The 11,150-nt window shown below is 49.8% G+C and overlaps 1 protein-coding gene across 12 annotated transcripts in view; it reads right to left on the bottom strand.

The window, feature by feature from the left end:
* MLLT10 (MLLT10 histone lysine methyltransferase DOT1L cofactor) overlaps positions 1-10,357 on the bottom strand; it is a 219,681-nt gene extending 209,324 nt beyond the window's left edge. For 7 of the 12 annotated variants that reach the window (XR_007728788.1, XM_050804027.1, XM_050804038.1 and 4 more), the window contains exons 1-3: positions 10,010-10,266; positions 9,695-9,854; positions 4,958-5,037 (exon numbers count right to left, since the gene is read on the bottom strand). Coding sequence is in view for 9 of the 12 variants with exons in the window: in XM_050804027.1 (XP_050659984.1) it covers positions 4,958-5,037; positions 9,695-9,854 (240 nt within the window). In the remaining 3 variants the exon portion in view is untranslated. Of the gene's footprint in view, positions 1-4,957; positions 5,040-9,694; positions 9,855-9,983 lie in introns of those variants that run through there. The other 5 variants (XM_050804023.1, XM_050804025.1, XM_050804026.1 and 2 more) reach the window with 5 other exon arrangements.
* Between the last annotated feature and the right edge of the window lie 793 nt (positions 10,358-11,150).

The following is an 11,150-nucleotide window of genomic DNA, read 5'->3' as shown; positions in this document are numbered from 1 at the left end:
TCACCTAAGGTCAGGAGTTCAAGACTAGCCTGGCCAAAATGGAGAAGCCCTGTCTCTACTAAAAACACAAAAATTAGCCAGGCATGGTGGCACGTGTCTGTAACCCCAGCTACTGGGGAGACTGAGGCAGGAGAATCGCTTGAATCCGGGAGGCGGAGGTTGTGGAGTAAAAATACAAAATTTAGCCGGGCATGGTGGCAATTGTCTGTAATCCCAGCTACTCTGGAGGCTGAGGCAGGAGAACTGCTTGAACCCGGAAGGTGGAGGTTGCGGTGAGCCAAGATCACGCCACTGCACTCCAGCCTAGGCAACAAGAGCTAAACTCCATCTCCAAAAAATATATATATATATGTATGTATATACACAATATACATATATATGTATGTACATATGCTTATATACATAACGTATATTACAGAGGTTGTGGTGAGCCGAGATCGCACCATTGCACTCTAGACTAGGCAACAAAAGCGAAACTCCATAAAAAAAAAAAAAAAAAAAAAAAAAACTTGCCAGGCATGGTAGCAGGCGTCTGTGTCTGTAACCCCAGCTACTCTGGAGGCTGAGGCAGGAGAACTGCTTGAACCCAGGAGGCAGATGTTGCAGTGAGCCAAGATCACACCATTGCACTCCAGCCTGGGCAACAGAGTGAAATTTCGTCTCAAAAAAAAAAAAAATCCTTAATGTCACCCACATCCCACCAAATGATGTTAAAATAAAATGCCCTCCCACAAAAACTTCTTTTTCTTAAAGAGACAGGGTTTCACTTTGTCACCTGGACTAGTGTGCAGTAGTGTGATTATAGCTCATTGCAACCTCAAATTCATGGGCTCAATGGATCCTCCTGCCTCAGCTTCCCACATAGCTGGGACTACAAGTACACCACCACATGTGGCTAATTTTTTTTTTCTTTTTGTAGAGATAAGGTGTCACTATGTTGCCCAGGCTGATCTCCAACTTAGGTGTGATCTCTCACCTTGGCCTCTCAAAGCACTAGGATTACAGGCACAAGTCATGGCACCCAGCAGCATCTAATATACTTTTTTTTTTTTTTGGAGACAGTTTTATTCTTATGCCCAAGCGGGAGTGCAATGGCACGATCTCAGCTCACTGCAACCTCTGCCTCCTGGGTTTGGGCGAATCTCCTGCCTCAGTCTCCCAAGTAGCTGGGATTACAGGTGTATGCCACAATGCCCAGCTAATTTTTTATATTTTTAGTAGAAACGGGGTTTTACCATGTTAGCCAGGCTGGTCTCAAACTCCTGACCTCATGTGATCTGCCTACCTCAGCCACCCAAAGTGCTGGGACAGGCTTGAGCCACTGTACCTGGCCCTAATACACCTTTCAAGATAACTACTTTATTCACATTGACACTTTGACCATGTCCTTAGAGAGAATAAAAGAGAAGCAGGTAACAAGTGGCATTTGAGGCAAATGATGCTGGCATTCTGACACTCCCTATTCATTATCTTCTCTCTCTTAATACCCACCTTATTTTCTTATCTCTTCCAGCCTTCAATCTACTGTGACACCCCCCGGAACAGCCACATCTCCTTGTCAGTGTTTACTAATAAACCATAGGTTCCACTGTGTAGTGACCTATTCACCACAAACCGTAACATGACACAAAGAAAAAAAAGTCAGAGTAGCTCTATAAAGAATGGCCATGCGCGGTGGCTCAAGCCTGTAATCCCAGCACTTTGGGAGGCCGAGACGGGCGGATCACGAGGTCAGAAGATCGAGACCATCCTGGCTAACACGGTGAAACCCCGTCTCTACTAAAAAATACAAAAAAACTAGCCGGGTGAGGTGATGGGCACCTGTAGTCCCAGCTACTTGGGAGGCTGAGGCAGGAGAATGGCATAAAACCCAGGAGGCAGAGCTTGCAGTGAGCTGAGATCGCCCCACTGCACTCCAGCCTGGGCGACAGAGCGAGACTCCGCCTCAAAAAAAAAAAAAAAAAGGTTTCACCAAGTCCCCAACTTTCTATGATTGATTTCATCCTCCATTTGCTAAATCCCATTAGAGTAACAGCTGTAATTCTACTAAAGTGCATTCTCACACAGAACCAAAACATACCATCAGAACTATAAAAAAATTGCTCTGGCCAGGCACAGATGCTCACACCTGTAATCCCACCACTTTGGGAGGCTGAGGTAGGAGGACTGCTTGAGCTCAGGAATTCGAGACCAGCAAGACCTCATTTCTAATAAAATTCAGGCCGGGCGTGGTAGCTCACGCCCATAATCCCAGCACTTTGGGAGGCCACAGCAGGCAGATCACCTGAGGTCCGGAGTTCGAGACCAGTCTGGCCAACATGGTAAAACCCCATCTCTAGTAAAAGTACAAAAATTAGCTGAGTGTGGTGGTGAATGTCTGTAGTCCCAGCTACATGGGAGACTGAGGGAGGAGAATCGTTTGAATCCAGGAGGCAGAGGTTGCAGTGAGCGGAGATGGCGCTACTTCACTCCAGCCAGGGCGACAGAGCAAGACTGTTTAAAAAAACAAAATTAGCTGGGTGTAGTGCTGCAGGTCTATAAGTCCCAGCTACTTAGGAAGCTGAGGCAGGAGGATCACTTGAGCTCAGGACTTCAAGTCTGCAGTGAGCCATGATTGCGCCACTCCACTCCAGCCTGGAGAACAGAGCAAGACTGCCTCAAAATAATAAAATAAAAATAGCTCTGAGACTCAACATACTTTTATAAGCTACTCAAGCATTATTTCTTTTTTTTTTTTTCTTGAGACGAGTCTCGCTCTGTCGCCAGGCTGGAGTGCAGTGGTGCGACCTCAGCTCACTGCAACCTCTGCCTCCCAAGTCCAAGCAATTCTCCTGCCTCAGTCTCCCAAGTGGCTGGCAGTACAGGTGCACACCACCACACCCAGCTAATTTTTGCATTTTTAGTAGAGGTGGGGTCTCACCATGTTGCCCAGGCTGGTCTCAAACTCCTGACCCCAGGTGATCCAACCACTCTGTCCTCCCACAGTGCAAGGATTACAGGCATGAGTCACGGCACCCAGCTCATTATTTCTACTGGTCAAAAATTGCCCAGGCAAATACAAAAGCTTCTGCTTTTGCTATATGCCTAGGTAAAGAAGCTGTAATGTTTGTTTTCTACCTTCAGTCTAATTCCATAATCAACATCAAAAGAAAAGACTTGCTATAACAAGATGTCTTGGAATAAATAATAAATCGATAAACATAGTAAGATTTAAAAAAAGGAACTATCACATTTTAAATGGTAGTATGTTTGCATAACTAACGAAAATAAAATCTATTTCTGATATTTCCAGAAATCCAAATGGGAAAAATGCTTGTGGCCACAAAGGATAAACACACCTCCCTCATTTTGTTTTTTGTGAGATAGTCTCTCACTCTGTCACCCAGGCTGGAGTCATGGTTCACTGCAGCCTCAACCTCCCAGGCTCAAGCAATCCTCCTGTCTCCGCTTCCAGAGTAGCTGGGACTACAGGTGGAAGCCACCACGCCCAACTTTTTTTTTTTTTTTTGAAACAGTGCCACTCTGTCACCCAGGCTGGAGTGCAGTGGCACAATCTTGGCTCACTGCAACCTCCACCTCCCTCATTCAAGTGATTCTCCTGTCTCAGCCCCCAGAGTAGCTAGACTACAGATGCGCACTGCCATATCCAGTTAATTTTTTGTATTTTTAGCAGAGATGGGGTTTTACCAGGCTGGTCTCGAACTCCCGACCTCAAGTGATCCGCCCTCAGCCTCTCAAAGTGATGGAATTACAGGCATGAGCCACTGTGCCCAGCCCCAACTAATTTTTAAAATTTTTCTTTTGTAGAGACTAAGTTGACCAGGCTGGTTTCAAACTCCTGGACTCAAGCAATCCTCCTGCCTCAGCTTCCCAAAGTGTTGGGATTACAGGTGTGAGTCACTGCGCCCGGCCTATCTCCTTTTTTTTTTTTCTTTCCTGAGAGTCTTGCTCTGTCGCTCACGATGGAGTGCAATGGCGTAATCTCAGCTCACTGCAACCTCACCTCCCAGGTTCAAGCTATTTTCCTGCCTCAGCCTCCCAAACAGCTGGGATTATAGGCGCATGCCACCACGCCCAGCTAATTTTTCTAACTTTTTTTTTTTTTGAGACGGAGTTTTGCTCTTATTGCCCAAGCTGGAGTGCAATGGCGCCATCTCAGCTCACTGCAACCTCTGCCTCCCGGGTTCAAGCAATTCTCCTGCCTCAGTCTCCTGAGTAGCTGGGACTACAGGTGCACGCCACACCCAGCTAATTTTTGAATTTGTAGTAGAGACAGGGCTTCACCATGTTGGCCAGAGTGGTCTCCATCTTTTGACCTCGTGATCCTCCCGCCTTGGCCTCCCAAAGTGCTGGGATTACAGGTGTGAACCACTGCACCCAGCACCTCCTTCATTCTTATAAGAGGTTTACAAAAGTTCTGAAATAAGGTAGCCACCCAAGTAAACAACAACAACAACAAATATCATTATGTTGGTTTGCCAAAGGGAATGAATGCCTGAAATCATTGAGTGTTCAAAGTTAAACTACACACCCAAAGATACAGTAAAAAGAATATGATAGTCACTAAAATTACTGTTTTTTTCCCATTAAACAAAACCTAACAGAATTAACAATGTAACTTCCTTATGTTTCTATTTCCATTATATTTTAACTATGATTAACCAGAGAAACCTTCAAACTTCAAGCTTTCTTGATTCTGTAACTAGTTAACAAAGTCCAAATATGACTACATATTTCTATGTTTTCAAAGTATCCAAAATATACTCACTTGATTCCATTTGTTTTTCAGTTTTACAAAATCTGTTTAATACTCCAAGTCAATATTTGTCCTAAATTATCTCTTACATTATGATATTTGAAGAAATGACTGACAACCCCGCAAACTACAACAGGAGTGCAGTTCCTAATTTCCAAAGCTACTCACTAAAGTTTAATGTTTTTGATAAATAGTCCTTACCACTCTGGCTGCTCTCTCCTGAGATTCACATTTCCTGCAAAACCATGGTCCAGTGGGTACTTGAACAATGCCATAGCAAGCTGTTGAAAAATGAAATGTATTAAAATGTTAAGATTCGAAGAACTATGGAAAAATCAAATACCCTTTCAAAGCCCTATTAATCTACCTGTCACTATTCAAGTAAACTACCTCTTTACAAAGTAAAACAGTTCATATCCTATTTATCACACATACAGCTTACTTAATTAAAAAGTAAAAATTTTAAATGCAACTCTTTGGTGTTACTCATCTAAACAAATCAAGGCTGGGTGCAACGGTTCATGCCTGTAATCCCAGCATTTTGGGAGGTCGAGGTGGGAGGGCTGCTGGAGCCCAGGAGTTCCAGAACAGTCTAGGCAATACAGTGAGACTCCATCTCCACAAAAAAAAAAAAATTTTTAATTAGGCCAGGCGCAGTGGCTCACACCTGTAATCCCAGCACTTTGAGAGGCTGAAGCAGGCGAATCACCTGACGTTGGGAGGTGAAGACCAGCCTGACCAACGTGGAGAAACCCTGTCCCTACTGAAAATATAAAATTAGCCAGGCGTGGTGGCACATGCCTATAATCCTACTACTCAGGAGGCTGAGGCAGGAGAATCACCTGAACCCAGGAGGCAGAGGTTGCAGTGAGGTAAGATGGCACCGTTGCACACCAGCCTGGGCAATAAGAGTGAAACTCCGTCTCAAATTTAAAAAAAAAAAAAAAAATTAGCTGGGCACGGTGGCATGTGCCTATAGTCCCAGCTACTCAGGAGGCTGACCTAAGCCTGTGAAGTCAAGGATGCAGTAAGCCATAATCACACCACTGTGCTCCAGCCTGGGCAACACAGGGAGACACTATCTCAAAAAAAAAAAAAAAAAAAAGTATGCTTATTTCTAACTACATAATGATGTGAATGCTCCAAATGATCTAAGTATACATCACAAATCTAATCACAGTCTTGTTTTAAAATTGGTTTGCAGGCTGGGCGCGGTGGCTCAAACCTGTAATCCCAGCACTTTGGGAGGCCGAGACGGGCGAATCATGAGGTCAGGAGATCGAGACCATCCTGGCTAACATGGTGAAACCCCGACTCTACTAAAATACAAAAAAAATTAGCCGGGCGTGGTGGCAGGCGCCTGTAGTCCCAGCTACTTGGGAGGCTGAGGCAGGAGAATGGCGTGAACCCAGGAGGCGGAGCTTGCAGTGAGCTGAGATCCGGCCACTGCACTCCAGTCTGGGTGACAGAGCGAGACTCCTTCTCAAAAAAAAAAAAAAATTGATTTTCAAAGTTAATAATTAGCTCAAAACTGAAAATTTTCCAAAATTCTAAAAACACTAATAACCAAGCAGACTTTTGTATGAGCTTGCTAGGCAAAAATCTGAAAATATCTTAAATATTGGAAAGCATTTATAGAATATAAATTCAGGTCGAGCACGGTGGCTCATGCCTGTAATCCCAGCACTTTGGGAGGCCAAGGCAGGCAGATCACCTGAGGTCAGGAGTTCGAGACCAGCCTGGCCAAAGTGGTGAAACCCCGTCTCTACTAAAAATTTTTTAAAAATTAGCTGGGCATGGTGGTAGGCGCCCGTAATCCCAATTACTTGGGAGGCTGAGGCAGGAGAATCAGTTGAACTCGGGAGGCGAAGGTTTCACTGAGCCGAGATCACGCCACTGCACTCCAGCCTGGACAACAAGACCAAAACTCCATCTCAAAAAAAAAAAAATTAGCCAGGTGTAGTGGCAGTGCCTGTAGTCCCAGCTAATCAGGAGGCTGACGCAGGAGAATCACCTGAACCTGGGGGGTAGAGGCTGCAGTGGGCCAAGACTGCCCCATTGCATTCCAGCCTGGGCAACAGAGGGAGTCTCTGCCTCAAAAAAATATAAAGAAAGAGAGAATATAAATTCACAAAGCAGAGTACTACCCCCTGTATGATCACGGCAGAACATAAATTCAGTAAACTTTTTAAAACTCCAACTAGTTAAACTTCTCCAAAAGCTAAACTTCTATTTCCTATTAAACATTTGTAGGACAAGGCAAGGCAGCTCATGCCTGTAATCCCAGCACTTTATGAGACCAAGGCGGGCAGATCCCTTGAGTTCAAAAGTTCGAGACTAGGCCAGGCGCAGTGACTCGCGCCTGTAATCCCAGCACTTTGGAAGGCCAAGGCGGGCAGATCACCCTGAGATCCGGGGTTCAAGACCAGCCTGACCAACATGGAGAAACCCCATCTCTACAAAAAAAATACAAAAATTAGCTGGTGGTCCATGCCTGCAATCCCAACTATTCGGGAGGCTGAGGTAGGAGAATCACTTGAACCTGGGAGACAGAGGTTGCAGTGAGCCGAGATGGCACCATTGCACTCCGGCCTGAGCAACAAGAGCGAAACTTCGTCTCAAAAAAAAAAAAAAGTCGGCCGGGCGCGGTGGCTCAAGCCTGTAATCCCAGCACTTTGGGAGGCCGAGATGGGCGGATCACAAGGTCAGGAGATCAAGACCATCCTGGCTAACACGGTGAAACCCCGTCTCTACTAAAAAATACAAAAATCTAGCCGGGCGAGGTGGCGGGCGCCTGTAGTCCCAGCTACTCGGGAGGCTGAGGCAGGAGAATGTCGTAAACCTGGGAGGCGGAGCTTGCAGTGAGCTGAGATCCGGCCACTGCACTCCAGCCTGGGCGACAGAGGGAGACTCCGCCTCAAAAAAAAAAAAAAAGTCGAGACCAACCTGGGTGACCCAACCTGGGTGACGTGGTGAAACCCCATCTCTACCAAAAATGCAAAATTAGCCCGACATGGCTGTCCTGGCCTGTGGTCCCAGCTACTGGGGAGGCTGAAGTGGGAAGATGGCTTGAGAGGTCAAGGCTGCAGTGAGCTGTAATAGCATCCTGCATGCCAGTCTGAGTAACAAAGTGAGACCCTGTTTCCAAAAAAAAGAATTTGTAAAATGTGTCTGACTATAAATGTTCTATCAGTCAAAAAACACGGCATAGGTATCAAAAACACGGCATAGGCATCCAAAACACAGCGTCAGTGCCCCAAAACTTTATTCAGGTGTACTGCTAGAAAGGAAAATTTAAGATTTCAATGAAAATTTTCTATACTGGAAAACAAAAATTACTATCAAATTTTGATAGTTTATCATCCAATTCATAATAAATGGCCTTCAAAATGCCAGTGAGCACGGGATGACCTTAAAATCAGTATCTGGTTTTGTCGCACATTGTATTCACTCCCTAAAAAAGCAAGACATGCAACTTTGCTCTTCTTTAAAAGTCTACGGCCAGGCGCAGGGGCTCACGCCGTTAAATCACAGCACTTTGGGAGGCCGAGGCAAGAGGATCACCTGAGGTCTGGAGTTTGAGACCAGCCTGGCCAACATGGCGAAACCCCGTCTCTACAAAAAAAATACAAGAAATTAGCCGGGTGTGCTAGGGTGTGCTTGTTATCCCAGCTACTCGGGAAGCTGAGGCAGGAGAATTAATCGCTTGAACCAGGGAGGCGCAGGTTGCAGTAAACTGAGATGGCGCCACTGCACTACAGCCTGGGTCTCAACAAAACAAAAAGTAAAAAAATAAAAGTCTGGGAACAACAGCATTCTCAGAGTAAGTTAGTTCACTACCTCAGAATTATCACCACTGCATCTAAGTCTCCCTTCCCAAGTGTGACATTCGTTTCTCTACAAAATGCACTTTAGCACATGTTCAAATTTTTCTGTCTTCCCTTTAGCGGTAGTCCTTTCCAATAGACGACTAAAAATATCTGCATCACTTAATGCCAGATTCAGAAATGCGAAGGGACATGGAGCCACCAAAAAAGAATGTAGACTGTTTTGTCCTGGATTCCTCACCACGTGAAATGGGGACAAGTCGGCCACTTCAAAGGCCAGAAAAGTATCTTATTAGTGTCTCGGCCTTCTTGTATATCCAAAAGCCTCACCAACTGCTAACAACCAGAAATAAACTAAGAGGCTCCCCAAAAGTCACTTAGCACCGCCACCTCTTCTCTTCAGCCACCTAGGCTGGTGGTGGCCTGCCGCGGCCACCCCACAGGCGCTGCAGCAGCCCCGCCATTCCCGCACAGTCAGCAACGGACTCTGCCATCTCCTCCGCAGGCAGCTACCGGGCAGCGGCGGTAGGGCCCGAGCCTTCTGGCTCGGGGTGCAACGGGCCCCGCATCCCTACCCATCTAAAGAGGCGAGGCGACTCCCGGCCTCCCCGCCCTAGCGCCCAGTTCCCGAGCCCGTCTCCACGCCACAGGAAGTCTGCAAACACTGCGGCAGACAGGCGGCAGCAGGCCAGAGGAAAGGAGGACGCTCCACTCTCTCAAACCCACCCCCCATGGCCCCAGCGACCCCAGGAGGGGCGCGCGCCGCCGCCGCCCCCGCCCCCGCCCCCGCCCCCAACCAGCCCGGATCTCGAGGGCGCGGCCGCCGCCCTGCCCCGCCCCGCCGAGTCAGCAGCCCCCGGCCCCAGGCACAGGCGGCGGCCGAATGACACTTGAGAGAGTGAGAGCAGAATCACATGACAGTCCGGGCCACACGCACTTTCTCCCACATGCGCGGCCCACACCCCCCGCGCCCTGGCGCGGACCCTCCGCGTCCCTCCCGCGGCCGCGGCACGGGGCGGGGGCGGGGGCGCCGGCGGTTGCGGCCCAGGTGGGGGCGGCGGTGACCGTTGGGCGAAGGCCGGCGCGCCCCGGCGGGCGGTTGGGTGTTTACCTTGATGCACCGCGACGCTGCAGCCGTGCCCGTCGCAATAAACCAGCGGGTTCTCGGCCCAGCCTCTCTCGTCTGAGCAAACGCAACAGCCTCCAATCATCTCCTTCATACTATGGGAGACCTCGTCCTCCAGTGACACGGGCCGGTCGCTAGAGACCATCTAAGAGGGAGTTGGGGGGACCATTAAAAAACACATGCAAGCCGATTAGTACTTCCCCCCAACACAGCCCCCCGCGCCCGCCCTGGCGTCCCCCGCCCGGCCCGGCCCTGCCGCCCACCGCTCGCTCACTCGGGCTTTGCCGCTCAGTCACTCACGTTCCGCACAGGAGTCAGGAGCCATGTCCTTGCTGATTCCCCCCACCTCCCCTCCACCGCCTCCTCCGCCTCCTCCTCCTCCTCAGCGTCTTCCCTCCCCACCTCCACCCGGCCGCTAACGCGGGCGCCCGGAGAGGGCACACATAATCAAGTAGGCCTCCGCACAGGCGCACTGGGGGGGCTCCCGCTGGGCCAGGGGCAGCGAGGGAGGGGAAAGGGACTGCGCTTCCTCCTCCGAGCGTCACTCGGCGTGCGCGCCCGCCCTGCGGCCGGCGTGAGGGAGGAGGCCCGGGCGAGGCGAGCCCTGCGTGCGCGCCGCCGTGGCCGGCCGGCTGCCCCCTGCCTACCTCTGGGGCCCCGTCCCCCTCCCCCGCGCCGTTCGCCGCCGCCGAGGTGTGCTAGGGGTGGGCGCGAGGGGAGCCGGCGGCGCGCGGAGGCCGGAATGAGCCGACGCGAGGGCGCGGGGGCGCGCACGCGGGGGCGGGGACGTTAGGGCCGCCCTCTGCAGCGCTGGTGGCGAGGGCCGCGTGTGCTCGTCGGGAAGAGGCCTGGGAGGTGGCGGGGGAGGCGGACGACCAGGGCTGGGAAGGGGTTTTCTCAGAATCGCCAGAGGGCACTCCCCGGGGGCATCATCTCCCTGCCCTGGGAACCTACCTGCCGGCCTTTTCCTCCAGGACTGGCCTGTGGGTAACGAGGGTGGGGCGAGTGTGCCAGCTCCCATGAAGGGTGTAATGAAGCATGGCTTCCTGCAGTTGGCCGCGCTAACTTCACACGGCTGCCGCAGCCTCTCCACCCATTAAATTCACGTCCTGGACTCTTCCCAAAGTTCTCCCGCTGGAAGTCCTACAAATCTGCCGCCCATTTACGCACTACATGGGCCCCAGTGGCAAACGAAAGTGCATCACAGGCTGAAGGTCAAAAGCCCGGGTTAGGGCTGCACTCGGAGAGGGAACGCCAAGGAGCCCCTCAGCTCGCTGTGCAGGACAAATGGTTGTTTATCAGGAATTAGCAATATAGTATGATGATCTGGAAAATGCAGTTGTCCTACACCAAAAGGAAGAAGGAACTCTAGCCCTCCTAGTCAGTCGCTAAAAGATAATTAACGCCATCAGACAGTGGCGTCCAGTTATGATGGAGGATT

Source organism: Macaca thibetana, chromosome 9, assembly GCF_024542745.1.
Source record: "Macaca thibetana thibetana isolate TM-01 chromosome 9, ASM2454274v1, whole genome shotgun sequence".
Classification (NCBI taxonomy): Eukaryota; Metazoa; Chordata; class Mammalia; order Primates; family Cercopithecidae; genus Macaca; species Macaca thibetana.
The sequence above is the reverse complement of the archived record's forward strand: the minus strand, read 5'-3'. Positions and strand labels throughout refer to the sequence as shown.